The sequence below is a fragment of the Aethalodelphis obliquidens genome, unplaced genomic scaffold (genome assembly GCF_003676395.1).
Source record: "Aethalodelphis obliquidens isolate GAN/ISIS:26980383/991018 unplaced genomic scaffold, ASM367639v1 scaffold142, whole genome shotgun sequence".
NCBI lineage: Eukaryota > Metazoa > Chordata > Mammalia > Artiodactyla > Delphinidae > Aethalodelphis > Aethalodelphis obliquidens.
Window position 1 is genome coordinate 437,705 of NW_020838086.1, and position 24,574 is coordinate 462,278.

The window sequence follows — 24,574 nt, forward strand, 5'->3', positions numbered from 1 at the left end:
ATGATGAAGGGCATGAACTAGGGACCTCGAAAAGGGATCCTTGGATATAGACAACAGAGAGAATGGGGCTGAAACTGGCTCTGCGGTTTCTAGTTTGGGTGACTGGGGGAACAGTTACGCCATTAAATGCAAATGAAAATGCCCTAGGTCATTGGGAATTATCTTTGATTCCTTCTTCCACTCAACAGATTACCAACTCCTGCCAGGTCTTTGCCTGCAATCTTCCCCACTCTTCTAAATATCCTTCACACTGATATGAAGTTTGTAAGGTCGGATCTTAACAAACGGCACCGCGAAACAGAGGAAAGCTTCAAGTGAGCTTTATTAGGGAGCGCTCCCAGGCGAGGTTCACTGGTCCGAGAGAAAGGGGCCAGAGAAGTCGCACCCGGGCGAGGGTTGGGCAAGACTTTATAGGGGAAGAAGGGAAAGGGGTGTGGTGAATCTGGGAGGGCGAAGGGTATTCCTTATTTGGTGGTCTTTTCGGGTATCCTGGGGGACGGTTAGTCCCGCCCCTCGAAAGGCGGGAAGGCTGGGCTGGGTTCAAAGTCCCCAGGTCAGTTCCTGGAACTGGGTGGTCCGGAATGTCTCCAGGGCAGTTTCTGGGACTGGGTGGTCCGGAGAATTTCGGTCTGATGCAACCTGTGAATCTGATTGTGTTCCCCTGCCTCGGGCCAGTTGGCCTTACAAAGTTACCTTCCTAAAGCAGCTGAGTGTATACATTACTGTTCACAGGGGCTTCCCTGGTGGCGCAGTGGTTGAGAGTCCGCCTGCCGATGCAGGGGACACGGGTTCGTGCCCCGGTCCGCGAAGATGCCACATGCCGCGGGGCGGCTGGGCCCGTGAGCCATGGCCGCTGAGCCTGTTTGTCCGGAGTCTGTGCTCCACAACGGGAGAGGCTACAACACTGAGAGGCCCGCGTACAGCAAAAAAAATAAATCAATAAAAAAATAAAAAAAATTTATACATTACTGCTCAGAAGCATTTGATGGACCCCCCCCCCCCCCCACACTGCACGGGAATGAAATCTAAGCTTCTTTGTGGAGCATTCAAGCCTCTACATGTTCAGGCTGGCCACAAGCTACCTCTTGGATGTATCCATCTCTTGTTAACTACCATTCCTTTTCTCACCCTATATATCTTCAGCCTTAAACATTAATCTAATCATTGTTTCTCTAACACATCCTGTCATTTTACACTTCTAAGCCTTAGCTTAGGCTATTTTCTCTATTTGAATGCAGCGTTTATGTCAGTTTCTCCATAACACTTTACCCATCCCCTTAGTCAAAAGTATTCTTCCTCTTCTGTGGTGCATAGACTTTTGTGTCTCAATCCTAACACTTTTTGCGTTCTGCCTGTTTTTATAGATAGTTGTAACTTAGTCCCTTCTACTTCCTTGCCCCAGTGACTTAATCACACACAGTATAGGCTTAAAGCCTTGTGACGAATTGAACTGGAGCAGGGATCTGATCCCTGTATCAAAGGTTAACAGTCTGGAAAATTCAGGCGATTCTGCAAGAATCCATAACATCGCGCATGAAAAAAGAGCCTAGAGGAGTCACTCATTCCAGGGGGCCCTTTCGCTGTCTAGAACAACCGTTACAAAAGGTGGGAACAAAATAATTTGCTGTTAGGGGAGTACGGCTTCTCTACACAGTTGCAAGATGTTTCTATTGTTTACATAAAGTAAAATATCTTATGCACTGTACTTGAAAAAAGCCCTAAGGGATCTAAGATTTCCCGAGGTGAATTTTCCGCTGACGGGTGTCCTCCTGAAGTCAACTGCACTGACCATAATGCAGTGTACTTGGTAATGGATTAAAGACTCATCGAAGCATGCTTGCGGTGCTTCTCCGGAGAGGGACTGCGGCTTGGCCCGGAGCGACCTCCGCTCCGCCCTGCGGCCACCCCCACGACCGCCCCCAGCGGCCGCAGCCTGGAGGCTCCAAGGGAATTCCCGCACCTCTGCGCGCGCAATCCCGGGACAAGGATCCGCGCGGCGCGCGCAATTGCCCTGGAAACCTCTGCGCGCGCACGCGCAAACGCGGGGCGGGGGAGGACTGAGCTAAGGGTTTAGCAGCGGAAGGAGGGATTTACCCTTCCAGTCGACTGGCGCTGCCCCCAGGGTGGACGCGCGCGCCGCCCATCTCCCTCGGGTGGAGCGTCCCTTCCAGCACGCGCCCGGCCGCGCGCTCCCCAGCCCCTCCCCCTCCGCCCTCCCCACTTCACAAGCAGCCTTGCCCTCCTCCCGCATTTGTGCGCCGGTGCAGCAGGCAGTGGGAGCATCCGGGCACTTCCGCAGCCGAGAGGCGATCCGGGCGGCGGCAGCTGCGGCGGCGGCGGCGGCGGTCGAGGAGCTCCCATGGCTGGGACCAGGCTGGGGGAAGGCAAAAGGGGGGCGAGGCCTTAAGCCCGAGCCGCGGCGGGGTGGGTCCCGAGGGAGGCGGAGCGGGAAGCGCTCTCGCGGGCGGAGGAGGACCGGGAGCGGGGCTCGTTCAGTCTTCTAGTGCGTTCGCCTGGCCAGCCGGGGCTCTGGAGATGCATCTACATCAGGTCCTCACCGGAGCTGTCAACCCTGGAGACAACTGCTATTCCGTGGGCAGCGTCGAAGATGTCCCCTTCACGGTGAGCGGTGTCCGGGAGCCCGAGGGGGAGAGACCGCAGTCTCTACGCGGGGGCCAAGACCCCCTGTCCCCGGCCCACGCCTCCCCGGGAGGCTGCGAGGTGTTGGTAGGCCCCACCCGAGTCCCCTTTGCACCCCAATTTAGCGGGGCGGGCCGTGGGACTGTGATTCCTGCGGCTGCTGTAGGAAATTGCCAGTCAGGGGAAAGGTTGAGGAATCCACCGCCCTGTCCGCCCTCAGCAAACGGGCCCCGGGGGTGACTGCACCAGACGGTTCGTCTCCTAGGATGGCCCCGGGTCTGTGGTGGAGGAAGGTGAAACCGCTGAAAGCCCAGAGCGTCCGTTTCGCACCTGCGTCCGTTTCGCACCTGCGTCCGTTTCGCACCTGCTCTGGGTTTGGAGGCGCAGAGACTCGGTCTTGTCTCCTCGCGGAGCGTGGAGGCGATGCTGCGTCTGGCTCCCCCTGCCCGTTGTGTTAGGACATTGAGGAGCCGCTGGAGCCGGTGGCTTTAAGCCCAACCCTCCGTACCTCCTGATGTGCAGAACCTTAATTCCAACAAGAAAATGGAAAAATTCATTCTCTGCTTCCGAGAAATTTAGAATAGAATAATTAGAGTGACAGCGGTCTGGAGAGCTCTTATTTATGACGAGATCACGGTTTGGTAACCTCCCTAGATAATATTTTAATCCGTTTGCAAGGTAGGCTGGTTGGTTTGTTTTAAAGATAGGGCAATGTGAAAATTTTATGACAGTGTTTTTCCTGTTTGTGAGATTAAAGTGTATGTAAACGATAATGTGTTAGAACCTCTTAAAAATCTGGATGAAATAGACATGTTTCTCAAGGAGCTTGGATGGATTAATCCTTTTGAGAATGGAATGTTGTTAGTATAGCCAATTCAAACCAAGCTCTAGAGCTTCATTTACCCACAGAGAGACTCCCATGGATTAACATGAGTTTCTTTTTTGTGTTAAATTTAGACATGGTCCTCCTTGGAAGGAACTGTAGACAGTTAGACCTCGATTAAATACACATTGTTGTTAATAATCATTCTCTTTGATGAAATTGGAAATAGCATAACGGTATGTTTTTAGACAAGAAAAACACTCTGATCTGATGTCTGCTTTCCAGTAGCATGTTTTTAAAGCTGCAGAAATAAGAAAAGCTTCTGCAAAACTGCAGAATCATTATGTAGCACAGTGCATTCAGGAGCAGAGTTTATCTAACATTGTGATACATTAGAAATAACCCCATAAGATTGTTTTCTGGCCATTTTAATTTTAAATGTAATCAACTTGGCTTTGTACCAGTTTAGAATGAACCCTTAAAAAATATAATTTGCCTGACTTATATTGTTACACCTATCCCTATCAATGGTGTCATCTGTGTTTTGTGTACTTGTGACCTGAAAGATCCATATAGTGTTGAGCTTGGGCTTCAAGTGTGTAGACAATTTGGGGGGCATAGAGAGAAGAAATTTCCCTCTCCTCTAGTTGTGTATGTGGGGAGGAAGTTCCCCAGGCTTTCTCCATCAAGAAATGAATCTGAACTCTTGGCTTATGGGGTATCTCCACACTATTATGGTCGTGGTAGTTTTCTGTTTCCATCTAAGGTAGAGTGGTGTCTCATTGTGAGGCTGGTATATAGGGCTAAACAGGTTCAGGTGCAGTCTGGAAAAGCCAATGCCAGAACCATTAGTGCTGCACAGGTGTGGTTATGCTGTAGGCTGCTCATGACCAGGTCCTTGGAATCATTTTCAAATCTTTTTCCACCTCCCTCTTTCAACCTGTCACCAAATCTAGCTGACTCTCTGCAGTGACTACCAGATTTACCCCTTTTCATGTCCTTAGTTACCAGATTATTGTAGAACCTTATTTGTATTACTTAATATTAAAAACTTCCAAACTGGTTTCCTGACATCTCTGATCACTTCAATTCATCCTCCACACAGCTGCTGGTATAATAATCTTCAAAGAGCATTTCACCATATCATTCTTGGCTCAAGAGTATGTAGTTGTTTCTAAGAGCTGTGGTGTGAAATTTAAATTTGTCAGATATTCTTCTGCCATCTTTGACTTTACATTTGATTATATATACTCCTCACCTTGGCCTCTCTGCTCTAGACATACCAATCTTCTCACTCTAGCCTACATTTTTATGTTGCAACAAGAGAATTCTTGCGTTTTGTTTTCCCAAATAATGACTCAAAATTTACCTGGTTTAGGATGCCTGCCTGTGACACTGATTATTTTGGCCCTTTGGCATTTACACACCCATGTTGCACACCATCTCATTTTAATATCTTAGTTTTTAAAAATATATTTATTTATTTATTTTGGTTGTGCCTGGTCTTAGTTGCGGCATGTGGGATCTTTAGATGCGGCATGTAGGCTTCTTAGTTGCGGCATGTGAACTCTTAGTTGTGGCATGCATGTGGGATCTAGTTCCCCGACCGGGGATCAAACCCTGGCCCCCTGCATTGGGAGCATGGAGTGTTACCCACTGGACCACCAGGGAAGTCCCAATATCTTAGTTTTGAATACACTGATCCAGTTATAATTTTGCCTTGAACTAGAAATGACCTTTTGGACTCTATGAAGAACAGAGTTGCTTGAAAAAATGAGAACAAGCTGTTTTCAAGTACTCAGGAATCAGCTAACAATTATTTCAATGCCTGTGTTAGTATAGTAAAAATGAAATTAAAAGAAAAGGTAAAACTCCTTTATGTAGAGCATGCCATTTGATTTGTATAGCAATCAGATGAAAAAACTTTAGTTCTGGGTCAGATGACTAACAAGGGGACCAGCCCGCACTGGAATGGAGGTCTTGTGACTTCTCATCTGGTGGGCTTTTCTCTGTAGCATGTTTCTTTCCTGTCAGAGTTCTTGCTCTGAAGGGTGTGTATATGTGGGGAGGGTCTAGACATGGCCAGTGTAGAAGGTAAGACTGTCTTGGAGCTAGCCAGTGGTAACCTGAGGACCTTTTCAAAATAGGGCAGATCATTTATTTCAGAGTCTATAAGCAAAGTTTTTTTTTTTTTAAATTTTTCGGTACGTGGGCCTCTCACTGCTGTGGCCTCTCCCGTTGTGGGGCACAGGCTCCGGACGCGCAGGCTCAGCGGCCATGGCTCACGGGCCCAGCCGCTCCGCGGCATGTGGGATCTTCCCGGACCGGGGCACGAACCCGTGTCCCCTGCATCGGCAGGCGGACTCTCAACCACTGCGCCACCAGGGAAGCCCCAATATAAGCAAAGTTTTTGAAAAGGAATTGTTCTAAAAGAATTTTGAAGTGTTCATGACATTGTAATTGAAAAACAATCTGTTATATATATATTGCACTGTGCATGGGAGGTGGTGGGTGGTGGTGGTGTGATCGGCTGGGCAGTGAATGTCTGCTTGGTTATGTTGTCAGGGCACGATCTCTACTGTGTTGACATGGTGATGCAGTTGGTAGTGGACAAACCCAGTGATGAGTACTTTTAGTGCTAGCATGTGGGCTGTGATGGTTTTTACTTGTGTTTTGGCAGTTAGGAGTTTTTTAAAACACTCAATTGTAATTTTATAAATACACTTGTATAAATATCACCTTTTGATCATTCTGTTCTTTTCAATATAAGATCTAAGTCCTGGGAAATATTGTTATCCTGTAATAAGTCAGGTCCCAGGTAGTCCACAGGTTGATGTATGAGCTTTGTTGTAGTTTATTTTGCCATCGATACATTTCCAACTACCTTCTAACAGGTAAGTGGCTGTTTTAAGGCTTAATGCAACAGATAGTTTAAATTTCTCCTTATTTATGTTGTTTATTACTTTCTGAAAATAGTCCTTAGTTTTTTTTTACTTTACTTTTCTGTAAGCATTAGAATATTAATTAAAATAGTGATGGTACATGATGATTATTAATATAATTAAAATATTTTGTTCACCTAAGGGGTACAGACTATATTTTCAGACATATAGGGGCAGTTGATGTTACTGCATTCTGATATGAATTCAATACATTGATGAAAAAAGTTTACAAAAATTAGTAAGTCATTTCCACTTTCAGGGGGCTTATAATATACTGGCAGAGATAAAAAATGATGTACATAATTACAATGTAAGTCAGGTGAAAGAGATCACATGTAGTTGGGAAGATAAAAGATTTCATGAAAGATTGACACTTGGAAAGACAGAGTAGTATTAGGCATTTCTAGATGGTAAGAACAACAAAAGCCAAGGAGTGGTGTGATATAAAGGATACATTATTGGGTGACTGTTCCTTCACAAAAGTGATTAAAAAAACAAAACAAAACACAGGACTTTAAAAACACCCCACAGGGCTTCTTTATTAAGTAGCGAATACTGTTAGAATTTTGAAAAATACGATTTGCAAACATTACCCTTAGCTTTTTAGGAAAATATATTTGTATTCTGACATTCTTGACTTTTGTTTTTGTTTTTTCTAGTAGTGAATGAAATGAATGAAAAAACATTTATTTAAAAGTTAGAAGATAATGTTATGTTACATGTTATATATGTCATATATGACCTTTTTTTGGCATTTAGATATATTTTTATTCTACTGTAGCATAATAACATTCTAGTCCTAGAATTATGGCAACACCGAACTTTGAAAATAATCAGCTTGTTTATACATTTACAAATGTTTGCTGAACACATGGATGTGTGTGGCTCTGTGGAGATTAAAAAAAATAATAAAAAAGAACAAAAAAAAATAGTCCAGATTTCAGGGAGTTTACTAAAAAAGTTTAGGAAGCTGGTAATCTATCTACTAGGGGAGTTAAGATGTATACTTAACCACAGCAGGTCAGCTGTGTGGTATTGTGAGGCACTTAAATTCTTGTGGGAATTCAGAAGGAATAAAAGATCACTTTTGGCCAGGGGAATTGGAGAGTTGGACAGAAAAATGCTTTTGTACTGGCTAGTTATCAATAGGTATAATGACTTTACCTATTGACAGCCTATGCTGAGAATAAAGGGAAGGACAGAAGTCAAGAATTTAGAACGGGCTTGTTTCCCAAGAGAAATTGGCCCATTTATTCTTGGAGAGTAGCTTCTTGTTTATTTAAATTGATATCTTTTAGAGTTTGTGGCCTTGTGTTTGCTGTCAGCCTGTAGGTGAATATGAGGTTCTATAAGTTTTTACTTATGTCCCTAGGTAGATTGTCAATTAGCCTGCCTTCTAGAGTGAGAAGACTCCTAGCAGCTACCCTGAAACTCCGGTATAACCCCAAATAATGCCTCTTCAGAAATGGGAAGTCAGAGACCAACTACTTATATGACATTGGCCAAATTGCTGAAACTTTTTAGGTTTTTCATCTGTAAAATGAGGTTCTTAAATTAGGTTCTCTTTAACTATTCAGACCTTGGATGGCATTTATACAGACCTCTCTAGAGATTTCCAAGGGGCAAAAGAGAAGACGGACCAGAAACATAAAGTGATTGTGGTGAGGATATAGGTCTAGCGCCTCTGTGCCCTGCCACTTGTATGTATGTACAAGACTGTTGGTCAGACTCTACAGTCAGGGAGCCTGACTTCCTTTCTGCCTCAGGGATTAAGCCATGCAGAGCCTTTGTGAAGTAGTGGTTCTTGTTCGGGCTCACAGTCGAGAAGGAGGCTCTTGTTTATGATTGTATCCTCAGTATCTGGTAGATGGTACTGTCAGAGTACAGTGCAGAGTGGGAGATGGGCCAGGGTGATGGTACTCAACCACCCACTAAATAGATTTACTCCTTTACTTTCTGTTCTTAGCTTTTTGAGTATTTGAAGGATGACTTTAGAAATTATCTAAAAAATTGATACAAACGAACTTATTTGCAAAACAGATATAGACTCACAGACATAGAAAACAAACTTATGGTTATCAAAGGGGATAGTGGGGATGGGGGGAGAAAAATGAGGAGTTTGGGATTAACATACACACGACTATATATAAAATAAGTAAACAACAAGGACCTACTGTAGAGCACAGGGAACTATACTCAATATCGTGTAATAACCTATAATGGAAAAGAATCTGAAAAAGAATGTATACATACATATGTATAACTGAATCACTTTGCTGTACCCTTGAAACTAACACAACATTGTAAATATGTAAATACTTCAATTAAAAGAAGAAATTATAATCAGTATCTTAATTTGGATCTTGAGAAACTTTTAGAACAAATCAGAGTCTCAGTATTTTTTTTTTTGTTGCGGTATGCGGGCCTCTCACTGCTGTGGCCTCTCCCGTTGCGGAGCACAGGCTCCGCACGCGCAGGCTCAGCGGCCATGGCTCACGGGCCCAGCCGCTCCGCGGCACGTGGGATCTTCCCGGACTGGGGCACGAACCCGTGTCCCCTGCATCGGCAGGCGGACTCTCAACCACTGGGCCACCAGGGAAGCCCAGAGTCTCAGTATTTAATCATCAAAAAGAGTATAGGATGTTGGGTTACAACAGTAATGGTGCAGTGGAAAAACAAGTCGTGCCTGACCAATTTAATTTCCTTCTGTGATAGAAAGCAAGGTAGTGTTTGAAAGGGGATAATAATAGAGAATACCTGTAATTCAGATTCAAGTAAGGCTCTTCTAGCTTATTTTTTTGTGGCTTATTTTTTAAACAAGTTTGGAAACTAAATATTTTAATAGAAGTTTTAGGGTTTTCAATCATTTTGAGTTTGTAGTATCTTTTTTTCATTTTATTTTTGCTCTGGATCCCTAATTTGTGATATAACAGGATAGGACTTGTTATTGAGGAAGCAGGGAGGCAGGTGCAACTTTCACAGGTGGTGTGACTGTATTTTCTTGCTCTTAGAGATAGCTCATGTAACCCTGGCACTTGACGTATAATATGTGAAACCAATTGACTGTGCTTTTATTCTCAAACTTTCTCATTTCATGGTTGCTAAAGGCTCCTTTAATGCTCCCCTTTGCCTCCATCCTAAACACCTAAAAATATGGTTAGCTTATATCTCTTTGATGGAGAAGTCACTAGGTATAAAGGGGTCACTGAATAGAACCAGACTCCTTTAAACACTACATGATAATTTGGTGGGGTGATTTGAAAGGCATAAATATCATCCTCTTAGATTATCATTGGAGATGTGTTCCTTTTGGGCTATTCCTCTAAAAATTGAGCCTTCTCAGGAATGATATTTAATTTAATTCATACTAAGTCATGACGCTTTCCTCTTGTGATTTTAGAAGAAACCCAGGAAACCTGAAACTATATGGGCATTATGCAAGGCGGCATAGATTGGACCCCCCTTTCCCCAAAACATAAAAGTTTTGGCTTAGACTAAGTTCAAAGACACACATAGCTTATATGGTCTCTGCATTTCAATAACAAAATGCTGACATCTTCCTAGGAGTAATGACTTCGGTTTTGTTATATGCTGGCACCTTCCTCATGTCTTCTCTGGCCTTGACTATATCTGTACTTAGGAGGATCTAATCAGAAGGAGATATTAAAGTTACTGTCATGTACTGTAACCGTAGCATCTTTTATATGAATGAATTGTCAGTGTTTCCAGGAAAGGCCAGTTCCTCCATTGGTACCGATGATCTTAAATTGGGAGTGATTTTGCCCCCTGGGACGTTTGGCAGTGTCTGGAGACATTTTTGATTGTTGACAAGGTTGTAGGGAAGGACTAGCATCTAGTGGGCAGAGGCCAGAGACCCTGATAAACATCCTATTATGTGCAAGACAGCTCCCCACAATGAAGAATTACTCAGCCTAAAATGTCAATACTGCTGCAGTTGTGAGAAACCCCAATTAATATCCCAGGTCCCATCCCCTCTTATCTACTCAAGCACATTGCTCTAACAGTTTCTCCTTTTCTGTCTTGTAAAATTGCTTTTTCTTCCTCATTGAAATAATTTCTTTACTTAGCTCTGCTGGTTGTCCTTTACTTCCCTTAAGTACTCCTTCTCAACCTGATTTCAGATTTCTGTATCCAGCTTTTCTTTGACATCTCCCTTTTGAATGTCTAATAGCTGTCTCATAACATTCTCTTCCTCCAGCCTTCTCTAAAGCAGTAAGTGGCTACCTTACCTTTTTTTTTTTCTAGTTGCCTTGGAATCTTTCACTGTTTTCTTTCATTTACACCCCAGATCTAATGTTGGCAACTTCTGTTGGCTATACCTTCAAAATGCATCCAGAATCTGTCCACTTATCACCTGTGCTGCTACCACCCTGGTCCAGGGCACCATCATCTCTTTCCAAGATTATGGCAATAGGCTCTTAACAGGTCTCCTTGCCTCCTCTGCCTTTAGTCTTATACTTCTTCAGTTTATTTTCAACATAATAGTGGAATGATCCTGTTACTGTATAAATCGGATCTTATTAGTCTCTCGTTCAAAATTTTCAAATGACTTCTTTTTTCACTCAGAGAAAAGACCTTTACTGCTATTTCATTAGCACCTAGAACAAAAATTTATTGGGTACAAAATCGTACCCAATAAATTAGTAAATAGAAACGGCGCTTAGTGTAATATACAACATCTTTAGAGTAAATATGGTGACCACTTTTATAAGGCTATTTTTTACAATACTTTTTGATATAGGTCAATGGCATTAGGCCATATTTAGATAAATGAATTTTATAGGTTGGAGGCAGGGAGAGCTAAGAGAATACAATCCAGGTATAAAGCTTAGCTGGTCTGGTTTAATCTAAGGATGCATATTAATGTATTGAGAGGAATTGACAAATTATGTGCCTATTAAGCAGTTATAAAATTTTCACAATTTTGCTTTTGAAAGACTTTAATACATAAAAAATTAGAGATTAACCTAATACCTGGACTGTGGAGATTTTAAAAAAAATATTTATTTATTTATTTATTTATTTTTGGCTGTGTTGGGTCTTCGTTTCTGTGCGAGAGCTTTCTCTAGTTGCGGAGAGCAGGGGCTGCTCTTCCTTGCGGTGCGCGGGCCTCCCACTGTCGCGGCCTCTCTTGTTGCAGAGCACAGGCTCCAGACGCGCAGGCTCGGTAGTTGTGGCTCACGGGCCTAGTTGCTCCGCGGCATGTGGAATCTTCCCACACCAGGGCTCAAACCCGTGCCCCCTGCATTGGCAGGCAGATTCTCAACCACTGCGCCACCATGGAGGCCTTGTAGAGATTTTTTATTTTAAGAGTTACAGATTTTAAAAAATAGCTGAGCTGGGCCTGGAATTGAAAATTGAGGAGCCTGACAAAGACAAGATTGAGGTGGTTGCCCCACCTGGTGGTAAACTGAACTCAGCCAAAGGAATATTCTTTTTTTTTTTTTTTTTTAACATCTTTATTGGGGTATAATTGCTTTACAATGGTGTGTTAGTTTCTGCTTTATAACAAAGTGAATCAGTTATACATATACATATGTTCCCATATCTCTTCCCTCTTGCGTCTCCCTCCCTCCCACCCTCCCTATCCTACCCCTCCAGGCGGTCACAAAGCACCAAGCCGATATCCCTGTGCCGTGCGGCTGCTTCCCACTAGCTATCTACCTTACGTTTGTTAGTGTGTTTATGTCCATGACTCTCTCTCGCCCTGTCACAGCTCACCCTTCCCCCTCCCCATATCCTCAAGTCCATTCTCTAGTAGGTCTGTGTCTTTATTCCCATCTTACCCTTAGGTTCTTCATGACCTTTTTTTTCTCTTAGATTCCATATATATATGTGTTAGCATACGGTATTTGTCTTTCTCTTTCTGACTTACTTCACTCTATATGACAGACACTTAGGTCCATCCACCTCACTACAAATAACTCAATTTCATTTCTTTTTATGGCTGAGTAATATTCCATCGTATATATGTGCCACATCTTCTTTATACATTCATCTGCTGATGGACACTTAGGTTGCTTCCATCTCCTGGCTATTGTAAATAGAGCTGCAATGAACATTTTGGTACATGACTCTTTTTAAATTATGGTTTTCTCAGGGTATATGCCCAGTAGTGGGATTGCTGGGTCATATGGTAGTTCTATTTGTAGTTTTTTAAGGAACCTCCATACTGTTCTCCATAGTGGCTGTACCAATTTACATTCCCACCAGCAGTGCAAAAGTGTTCCCTTTTCTCCACACCCTCTCCAGCATTTACTGTGTCTAGATTTTTTGATGATGGCCATTCTGACCGGTGTGAGATGATATCTCATTGTAGTTTTGATTTGCATTTCTCTAATGATTAATGATGTTGAGCATTCTTTCATGTGTTTGTTGGCAATCTGTATATCTTCTTTGGAGAAATGTCTATTTAGGTCTTCTGCCCATGTTTGGATTGGGTTGTTTGTTTTTTTGTTATTGAGCTGCATGAGCTGCTTGTAAATTTTGGAGATTAATCCTTTGTCAGTTGCTTCATTTGCAAATATTTTCTCCCATTCTGAGGGTTGTCTTTTGGTCTTGTTTATGGTTTCCTTTGCTGTGCAAAAGCTTTGAAGTTTCATTAGGTCCATTTGTTTATTTTTGTTTTTATTTCCATTTCTCTAGGAGGTGGGTCAAAAAGGATCTTGCTGTTATTTATGTCATGGAGTGTCCTGCCTATATTTTCCTCTAAGAGTTTGATAGTTTCTGGCCTTACATTTAGGTCTTTAATCCATTTTGAGCTTATTTTTGTGTATTATGTTAGGGAGTGTTCTAATCTCATACTTTTACATGTACCTGTCCAGTTTTACCAGCACCACTTATTGAAGAGGCTGTCCTTTCTCCACTGTACATTCCTGCCTCCTTTATCAAAGATAAGGTGACCATATGTGCGTGGGTTTATCTCTGGGCTTTCTATCCTGTTCCATCGATCTATAGTTCTGTTTTTGTGCCAGTACCATATTAGAAGCAAGATTTTCTTTAGAAAGTAATTTTAAGAATGTTGGGAATTCCCTGGTGGTCCAGTGGTTAGGACTCCGTGCTTTCACTGCCGAGGATGAGGGTGCAGTCCCTGGTCAGGGAAAGCCGTGGGGTGCAGCCAAAGGAAAAAGAAGAATGTGCTAATACATAGACAAATGGAACATTTAAACATGGCTGTCATTTTATGCTAGAAAAATTTTATATAATCAAAAGCCCAATTTGGCCATTAAAATCAAAAAGCAAACAAAAACCATAAAGAACTCAATTTTTTGTTTTAACATTATTAATATAATATCTACCTTGTGAAAAACTCATAATTCAAACAATGTTGAAATATAGAAAGTAAGAAGGAAAGTTTCCTTTTCCTAGTAGAATTTTGTTTAGCCTAACTTCCTGGTCATCCTTGATTCAAAAAATATTTGAGTGCCTAGGCATTGTGCATACCCTCTAAGGCAAACCAGCTATTAAATATGCACTGTTGTACTCTGTTGGTGTATGTTGTTTTAAGGTATAAACTAGTTAAATTGGTAAAGTAGTTGAATTACAGCCCTTCTTTCTGGTAGTATTTAATAGTGCCAGTTGCATGTGGTTGATATATAGAAACACAATTTTTTTTGAAATGGAAGGATTAATATCCATCTTGTATGTTAAATTGGTATGTGAAATGAAATGTTTTATAGTTTAGATCTAGTATAGGAATGTTAGATCTAGGAATTAAAGAATTTAATCAAAGCTACACAGCAGACCCTGTGGCAGAATTAAGACTGGAACCAATAAACAAATGGGACCTAATTAAGCTTAAAAGCTTTTACACAGCAAAGGAAATCATCAACAAAACCAAAAGACATCCTATGGAATGGAAAATATTTGCAAATGATATGACTGACAAGGGGATAATTTCCAAAATATATAGGTAAAAAAAAAATCAAAAAAACAAACAACCTAATAAAAAAAATGGGCAGAAGACCTGAATAGACATTTTTTTGCAAAGAAGACATACAGATGGCTAACAGGCATATAAAAAAATGCTCAACATTGATAATTATTAGAGAAATGCACATCAAAACAACAAGGTATCACCTCACACCTGTCAGAATGGCTGTCATCAAAAAGTCTACAAATACATGTTGGAGAGTATGTAGAGAAAAGGGAACCCTTGTACACTGTTGGTAGGAATGTAAATGGTGATGCAGACACTATGGAAAACAGTTCCTCAAAAAACTAAAAATAGAACTACCATATGATCCAGTAGTTCCACTTCTGAGTATATATCCAGAAAAAATGAAAACACTAAGTTGAAAAGACACCTGCACCCCAATGTTTACAGCAGCACTATTTATAATAGCTAAGATACGGAAGCAACCCAGGTGTCCATCAACAGATGAATGGATAAAGAAGATGTGATACATATATACACAATGGAATAGTACTCAACCATAAAAAAGAATGAAATTCTGCCATTTGTAGCAATGTGGATGGACCTAGAGGATACTATGCTTAGTGAGATAAGTCAGAAAAAGACAAATACTGTATATCACTTATATGTGGAATCTAAAAATTAATGTAAACAAATGATATGCAAAACAGAAACAGACTCAGATATAGAAAACAAACTAGTGGTTACCAAAGGGGAGAGGGAAGGAGGGAGGGGCACATTAGAAGAATGGGATTAAGAGATACAAAGTACTATATATAAAATAGGTAAGCAACAAGGATATATTGTAAAACACAGGGAATTATAGCTATTATCTTGTAATAACTTTTGATGGAGTATAATCTATAATTGTACTCCATTAGAATACTGAATCGCTGTGCTCTACACCTGAAACTAACATAATATTGTAAATCAACTATACTTCAATGAGAGAGGAAAAAAAAAAGGACTGGAACCTAAGGCTCCAAGTTCTTTTTTCTCCCCTTAAAATTTAAAAAGTAACACATGCCCTTGTAGATAGTTTGAAAAATGTAGAAGAAAGATAAAATCATTTGTAATTGTCCAATCCAGAGATAGCCCCTCTTACCATTTTGGTAAAGTGGACGGAGGCCTCATGGAGGAGGCTTATTTGATTTCAGAATGCTTATCTGTATTTTTTTCCTGAATGAGTTTTGGGTAGTTATTTTTGTAAGAATATATTCTTTTGTGTAGATATTCAAATTTATTAATTTAAAATTGTTCAGAGCCACCTCTTATTATCTTTTTGAGGTTTGCAGCATCTGTTATATTGCTTCTTTTCTGTTTACTATCATTGGTTATTTGTGGCTCCTCTTTTCCTTCAGTAGAGGTTTATCAACCTAATTAATCTTTTTTGTTTGTTTTTTTGGGTTTTTTTGCAGTACGTGGGCCTCTTACTGCCGTGGCCTCTCCCGTTGCGGAGCATAGGCTCCGGACGCGCAGGCTCAGCGGCCATGGCTCACGGGCCCAGCCGCTCCGCGGCATGTGGGATCTTCCCGGACCGGGGCATGAACCCGCGTCCCCTGCATCGGCAGGCGGACTCTCAACCACTGCGCCACCAGGGAAGCCCTAATTAATCTTTTAAAATAACCCACTTCTAACTTTACTAGTTCTTTCCGTTATATATTTATTTTCTATTTCATTAACTCTTATTCTTGATTTATTATTTCCTTCTTTCTGCTTTATTTGGATTAGTTTTGCTGTTTTCTTCTTAATTTGAGATAAACATTCCAGCCTCTTTTTCTAATATATACATTTAAGGATGTAAGTATTATATTCTTAAGACTTACATTACCTGCATACCACAAAGCTATTTTTAATTTATTTTTATTTATTAAAAATTTTTTTTTAAATTGAAGTACAGTTGATTTATAGTGTTTCAGGTATACAGCAAAGTGATTCAGTTATACATATACATATATGTATATTCTTTTTCAGATTCTTTTCCATTATAGGTTATTACAAGATATTGAGTATAGTTTCCTATGCTATAGAGTAGGTCCTTGTTGTTTATTTTATCTGTTAATTCAAAATTTCTACTTCATCCCTGCCTCACCTTCCCCCTTTGGTAACCATAAGTTTGTTTTCTGGTCTGTGAGTCTATTTCTGTTTTGTTAATAAGTTCATTTGTATCTTTTTTTAGATTCCACATATAAGTGATATCATATGATATTTGTGTTTCTCTCTCTGACTTACATCAGAGATAATGATAATCAGAGATAATGATAATCTCTAGGTCCATTCATGTTGCTGCAAATGGCATTATTTCATTCTTTTTTTATGGCTGAGTAATATTCCATTGTGTGTGTGTCTGCTCTCTAATTGTGGTGTGCGGGCTCTAGAGCGCACCGGCTTAGTTGCCCCACGGCATGTGGGATCTTAGTTCCCCGACCAGGGATCGAACCAGCGTCCCCTGCATTGGAAGGGGGATTCTTAACCACTGGGCCACCAGGGAAGTCCCTTTGTGTTTCATTCTTGAAAGACATTTTTGCTTAGGTTGCATAGGTTGAGGATGGCAGTATTTTCTTTTCAGCATCTTGAAGATATCACTCCTTTATCTTCTTGCCTCCACTGTTTGTGTTGAGAAGTGAGCTGCCAGCTTGTTGCTTCTTTAGAAGTTGTATTTTAATTTTTTTCCCTCTAGCTGCTTGTAAGGTTTTTCTTGTCTTTCTGGTGTTTTACTGTGTTGTGTCTTGGTGTCCTTTTTTTTTTCTTTTTAATCCTGTTTGGGACTTTTGAAATTTTTGAATTTGTGAGTTGATGTATTTCATCAAATCTGGAAAATTTTCAGCTAATAGCTCTTCAAATATTGTTTCTGCCCCATTGACCTCAGGAGACTAATACATTAAATATATTAGGACTTCTCTGGTGGCACAGTGGTTGAGAATCCGCCTGCCAATGCAGGGGACACGGGTTCGAGCCCTGGTCTGGAAAGATCCCACATTGCTATGGAAGAACTAAGCCCATGTGCCACAACTACTGAGCTCCCGCAGCACAATTACTGAAGCCCGCATGTCCTAGAGCCCACGTGCTGCAACTACTGAAGCCTGCGGGCCTAGAGCCCGTGCTCTACAGCAAGAGAAGCCCTGCAATGAGAAGCCCACACACCACAACGAAGAGTAGCCCTTGCTCACAGCAACGGAGACCCAATGCAACCAAAAAAAAAAAAAAAAAAAATATATATACGTATATATATTAGATCTTCTCCCTTTAGTTCTATGTCTAAAATCCTCTCTACTATATTTTCTTTTCATCCTTTTTAGAATTCTAATTGGTTTTTTCTAATCCATTTGTTAATCCTTTCTTTTTTTTGTTTGTTTGTTTGGCTGCTTTAGGGCTTAGTTAAGACATTGGGGATCTTTCGTTGCAGCTCAGGGCTTCTCTCTAGTTGTGGCGTGTGGGTTTTCTCTCTTTAGTTGTGGCACGTGGGCTCCAGAGTGTGTAGGCTCTGTAGTTTGCAGCATGCAGGCTCTCTAGTTGAGGCTCAGTAGTTGTGGCGCTGGGGCTTAGTTGCCCCGAGGCATGTGGGATCTTAGTTCCCCAACCAGGGATTGAACCCATGTTCCCTGCATTGGAAGGCAGATTCTTTACCACTGGACCACCAGGGAAGTCCTGCTAATCCTATCTTAAGTCATGTCTGATTTGCTCTATTGTACTTACTGCACTGACTAGTCCTAGATTTTGTTTTGTTTGCCCTTTATAAGATTGAAAAAATGTCCTTATATTCTTTTTTGCTGGAAGTTTTTATCATGAAGTCATCTTGAATATTGTCAAATGTTGTTTTTTTCATTGATATGGTCTTGTGATTTTTTTTCTTCTTTAAACTATTAGTGTGGTAGATTACATTGATTGATTTTTTTGCAAATAAAATCAGCCTTGTATTACTGGTATAAGCCCCACTTAGTTATGGTGTGTATTATCCTTTTTATATAGGGCTAGATTTGATTTGCTAATATTCTGTTGAGTGTTTTTGCATCTATGTTCATTCTTGATCCATCGTCTTTTCCCCTCATATTGTTTTTGTTTGGTTTTGGTATTATTGTAATGCTGGTTTCATAAAATGAGTTTGTAAGTATTCCTTCCTTTTCTATTTTCTGTCACGGATTAGGTAGAAATGGTTTCATTCTGTAAATTTTAGTAGTATTTTCCAGTGAAATCATCTGGGTTTTGACTTTTCTGTTTCAGAAGTTTTTTTTTTTTTTTTTTTTGCGGTACGTGGGCCTCTCACTGTTGTGGCCTCTCCTGTTGCAGAGCACAGGCTCTGGACGTGCAGGCTCAGCGGCCATGGTTCACAGGCCCAGCCGCTCCGCGGCATGTGGGATCCTCCCGGACCAGGGCACGAATCCGTGTCCCCTGCATCGGCAGGCGGACTCTCAACCACTGTGCCACCAGGGAAGCCCCAGAAGGTCTTTTTTTAAAAAATTGAGCTGTAGTTGATTTACAATATTAGTTTCAGTTGTACAGAATTTTAGGGTTTTATCTACACATTCAATTTCTTTAACAATTAAAGGACTATTAAGGTAATGTATTTCATTTTGGGTGTGTTTTTGTAGTTTCTGGTTTTGGAGGAATTAGTCTTTTTTTTTCTATTTCACTGTCATATTTATGTGTATAGAGTTGTTTATAGTATTTTATTATCTTTTTAATGTTTGCAAGATTAGTACTGGTATTTTCTTTTATTCTTTTTTTATGTTTTAAAAGAAAAAAATTTTTAAGTTATCTTTTTATTTTTGATTAATTAATTAATTTATTTTTGGCTGCATTGGGTCTTCGTTGCTGCATGTGGGCTTTCTCTAGTTGCGGTGAGCGGGGACTACTCTTTGTTGCAGCACGCGGGCTTCTCATTGCCGTGGCTTCTCTTGTTGCGGAGCTCAGGCTCTAGGCCTGTGGGCTTCAGTAGTTGCAGCACACGGGCTCAGTAGTTGTGGCATGAGGGCTCTAGGGCGTGTGGGCTTCAGTAGTTGTGTTGTGCATGCTCACTAGTTGTGGCTCGTAGGCTCTAGAGCACAGGCTCAGTTGTGGTGCACGGGCTTAGTTGCTCCATGGCATGTGGGATCTTCCTGAACCAGGGCTTGGACCCACCATGTCCCCTGCATTGGCAGATGGATTCTTAACCACCACGCCACCAGGGAAGTCCCAATTTTTCTTTTTTCTTTGGTGTTGGTAATTTATGTCTTCTCTCTTTCTGTGTGTCTTTCTAGAGGTTTATAAGTTTTACTGAAATTTTTCAAAGAACCAGATTTTTATTTTGTTCACATTATATACTGTTTTCCTGTTGTCACTTTGATTTCTCCTTTTATTTTTATTATTTCATGACTTCTGCATGCTTTGAATTTGTTTTGCTCTTTTTCTGATTGATTAATATGGAAGCTTAGATTACTGATCTGAGGATATTTATATTTCTATGGCATTTTTATAGTAGTCACTTTAACATGTTTGTGTGTTAATTTCAAAGTCTGTGTCTGTTGATTGTCTTTTCCCATGTGAGTTGAGATTTTCTTAGCTCTTTTTATGCTCAGTAATTTTGCATTGTTACCTGGACTGTTTAAAATATTGTGTTATGCAACTCTAGGCCTTGTGTAAAGTTTATGGAGAATGTTGATATTTTGTTTTAGCAGGCAATCAGCTTATTTGGGTTCATGCCAAAAGTTCTGACCAGCCTTCTATAGGTTGTAGTTTCAGTGTGAGTTCCATTTTCAAAGGCCTTGCAGTGCTAGTTGGATATAACCTGTGTACATGCCACAGGCGGCCAATATGAGACCTGGGCAGTGGTATCTCCTGTAGTTCAGATCCCAAAGGTGGTTATGCTGCTGTTTTAGGTATGATCTGTGCATGTGCTGCCCGGGGATGCACCCAGGAATTTATAAAAAAGTTTATTGGGTTGTTCTTCCAAGCTCTTCCCTTTTTTGTGATTTCTGTGGTACTTTCTGTTTTGCTAGGGCTTCCCTTTGTGGTTCTCTGGCTGGAAAGTTGAGACTTCAGTTACCCTGCTCTGTGCTTCCTGTGACTGTATTTGTGTTTAGTGCCAAGCAGCAGTAGGACAGAGAAAGAAAAAAAAGCAACTGGGATTTCCCCCACTCTCTTGGGATCATAGCTCTTTATATTGGAGCTCTGGGATTGCTTGGGGGCTGGGATGTGAGAAAATGGAGAAAAGAAAAGAAAAGAAAAGGATAAATGGGGAATTTTCTCTCCCTCTCTTTGAAAATTAAGAGTCTCTTTTCCTACTTTTTGAACCAAAAATAAATGGCTTCTCCTGGAGGTCTTTTTTTTGTGTGTTTTGGTTTCGTCCTAAGTTTAAACTCTCTGCTAATACAGTGGATTTCAAATTCTGTTCTTTCCTCGTTCATCTACTACCATTTACTTTTCAGAGTTTTAAAATATTTGTTCCATGCATTCTGTCCATGTTTTATGGCTGCATTTCAGTGGGAGAGCGATATTGTTGTTCTTACTTGGAATCAAAGCTATGATACCATTTTTCATATCAAAAAATATCAAGGACCAGCAATAAGTCTAATAATACATGTAGAAGATTTCAGTGGGCAGAATTAATAAAACTTTATTGAGAAACCTAAATAAAGGGAGATAAATACCATGTTTATGGACTAGTATAAAGATATCAATTCTTTCGAAGCTAATTTATAGCTTTGATGTGTTCCCAGTCAAAAACTTAAAGAGGATTTGTGAAATTTGACAGAATGATGCCTAATTTTATGGAAAGAGATAGGGCCAAGAATAGATAAGGCTATCTTGAAGAACATTAAGATGAGAGGACTTCTACCATCTGAAGACTTGTAGAAGTTGTAGTCATTAAGGTAGTGTGGTGGTGGCCTAAGAACAAATATACCAAACTAACAAAACAGAGCACCAGAAACAGACTCACACATTTACTGATGCCTGATTTTTTTTTTTTTGGCCACACTGTGTGACATGTGGATCTCAGTTCCCTGATCAAGTCTCGAACCCACACCCCCTGGAGTGGAAGCGCACTCTTAACCACTGGACTGCCAGGGAAGTCCCACCTGATGCTTGATTTATGTCATAGATGACGTGGTAGAATAGTATAGAATGGTTAATCTTCTCAGTCAGTAGTGCTGGGACATTTTCTTATTTATATAGGAAAGAAATGAAACTTGGCCTCTAGCTCACCCCATACATAAAAATTAACTGCAGGTAGATTACAGATCTAGGTGTGAAAGAACAATAAAGATTTTAGAAGACAGTATAGAAAATTTATTCATGACCTTCAGGTTGCAAAATATTTCTTAAAACACCAAATATACCACAATTATAGATAAATAAATTAATTTATGATGTGAACCAGGTTTCTCATAATTGAAGAAGGGAGTTCAAAATATGGAATGTAGGAAGGCTAGAATGAATGGTGGATATAATCAGACCAGAGGCATGTGTATGACTTCATATGTATGTATGTGTATCCATATATGTATATGTTATGTGTTTTTAATGTGTGAATCTGTTTGTGTGTGTGTATGTATATATATATATATATATATTTAGAGAGTGAGAAAGGTAGAGAGCAATGATGTATAGGTATAGAGGTATATAGATATGGTGGGGATGTATGCATGTCCTGGATGTCGTTGCTTTTAAACCTTTCAGTGGAGAGTTGAAACTGTATGTGGGTGTCTACATACACACACACACATATGCACGTGTATTCAAGTGCACGCGCACACATGTCTGTTTCCTAGTTGCTCAGCTGAGAGGGCCTAGACACAGTTGGTACTCCAGTAGCAGAAACATAACTGGCATCAAGATCTTGGTTTCTAAATACCATTCTCCACTAAAAAGAAACAGCATTCCTTGGAGAAATAGCTGATTCTAGGTTGGATGATAAGCCTAGATAAGCCTGGAATCTCTTATGCCAGAAAGTAAGGAATTGTCCAAAGAATGACGAGAACATGTCAAAAGAAGACAGGGCTAGCTTGAAGGGTTCCTACTGGCCAAGTCTGGGACAGTTGGAATATGAAAATAAGTGATAGTAGTGGATTATCACCCTTTGAATGAGGTAAGAACTCGTGATCTTTAATATAAAAAGTACAAAAATGAATAAGAAAACTCCGGGGGAGGGATAAATTAGGAGTTTGGGATTAATATATATGCACTACTATATACAAAACAGATAAACAGCAAGGTCCTACTATATATAGCATAGGGAACTATAGTCAATATCTTATAATAAACTTTAATGGAAAAGAATATGAAAAAGAATATATGTATAACTAAATCACTTTGCTGTACACCAGAAACTAAGACAACATTGTAAATCAACTATACTTCAGTTAAAAAAAAATAAGAGGGGACTTCCCTGGTGGTCCAGTGGTTAGGACTCTGTGCTCTCACTGCCCAGGGCCCGGGTTTGATCCCTGGTCAGGGAACTAACATCCTACAAGCTGCATGGTGAGGCCAAAAAAAAAAAAAAAAAAAGAAGAAGAAAATTACCATTTGGCAGCCATCATAGTAATAACTGATTAGGCAAGAATCATCCAATGGATGCTAATATTAGTGGGTAAAAGTTTGATAAGTAACAAAATACCTATATAACCTCAAAATAGCTTCCCACAAAATGCTTATTAATTACAAAGGAAAAAAAATAGCTTTATAGAGGAGAAACTTGTCAGATACCACCTTTAACAACCGATCAAAATTAACATCACCAGAGATGGGACAGGTAGACAAATGTGCCTCTTAGTAAAATGCAGTGAGAACATGGCTATATTTCTATGATGTTCCTGCCCAAAATGCATAACTGGAATCTAATTATAAGGAACAGTGAAAATGCAGGCCATGGACTTGGAAAAGATAATTGCATCACATATATTTGACAAAGGATTGGTATCCAGAATATAAAAATATCTATAAATCAATAAGAAAAGAACTGAGAACTTAATAGGAAGTGGATGAAAGTCTTGAACAGGCATTTCACAAAAAAGAAAGTCTAGATGACTAGCAAACATATGAAAAGAGAGGCTCTTCCTTATTAGTAATCAGAAATGCAAGTTGAAATCAGGAAATACCATTGCATACCTACCACATTTGCAAAAGATTAATTTGACATATCTGGTGATGGCAAGAATATCCATAAATGGGAATCCTTATACACTGCTAGTGGGAGTATTAGTTCATACAGCTACTTTGGAAAATGCTTTATCATTATATACCAAAATTTAAGATACATATTCTCTGTGATCTATCAGTTCTTCTTCTCTCTATATATTCTAGATAAATACATATAATATGCAGGATATGTCTACAAGAATGTTCAGAGCAGCATTTGTGTTTGTTTCTTAGAGCAGCATTGCTTTTAATAATATGCAAACAGTCCAGGAACATTAGAATGGATACATTGTGGTACATACAAGGGAATATTAATAAGTAATGAAAATGAATGAATCACAGCTATATGTGTCATGAATTAACCTCTGACCAAATGTTCATGAAAAGAGCAAGATAAAAGAATACATGCAGTATGATTTCACATACACAAAGTTCAGAGGGCCAGCAAAACTAAGCCATGTTATTTAGGCATGCATGCAGAAGTAGAAAAACTACAAAGAAAAGCAAGGGAGTGATTTCCCAAAAAAGTCAGGGCAGTGCTACTTTGCTTGCGGGAGAGAAATGTCCTTTTGAAGGGACACACGGTCTTTTGGGTTGCTGGAAATAGTGTCTTCTTTTTTTAAGTGATGGTTATGCACACGTTCATTTTAGTTTATTCTTTGTGGTGTCTGTTTTATGTACACCTCTAGCTTTTTAAAAAAATCGACTTAATGGAGTTTTGTGAGGGAGTGGATATAGATGTATTTTGTTGTTTTATTTTTTTGTTTGCTATGTTTAATGAGAATCTCAAGCCTTCTTTGTAAATTAAAAAATACAAAAACAAAAACTTACCATCCACCTCTCCCTGTCCTCTGGCGAAATGTAAACTTCATGTGGTAGAGAGAGACCTGCCTCTTTTCCATCACATTCTGCCCTGTGTGCCTGGTCCACGCTAACTGCTCAGTAGACGTTTGTTGACTTGAATCCCCACAGTCATCCCGCTGTGAATATTTGTTGAGACTTAAATGGTACAAGGAACAAATTACCTTAAGCAATGGGGAATTATGAGAATACAGAAGAGGAGTAGGGAAAACTGTGGCCTGCCATATCAGTAAACAAAGGATGCTGTAGTAAACAAAG

General features: G+C 40.2%; 1 protein-coding gene across 1 annotated transcript in view; it reads left to right on the forward strand.

Moving 5' to 3' along the window:
* The first annotated feature begins 2,197 nt into the window (after nucleotides 1–2,197).
* Nucleotides 2,198–24,574, forward strand: part of DMXL2 (Dmx like 2) — a 142,149-nt gene continuing 119,772 nt past the window's right edge. Inside the window, exon 1 of the mRNA XM_027099798.1 lies at nucleotides 2,198–2,622. Coding sequence (XP_026955599.1) covers nucleotides 2,536–2,622 — 87 coding nt within the window. The 5' untranslated portion in view covers nucleotides 2,198–2,535. The remainder of the gene's footprint in view (nucleotides 2,623–24,574) is intronic.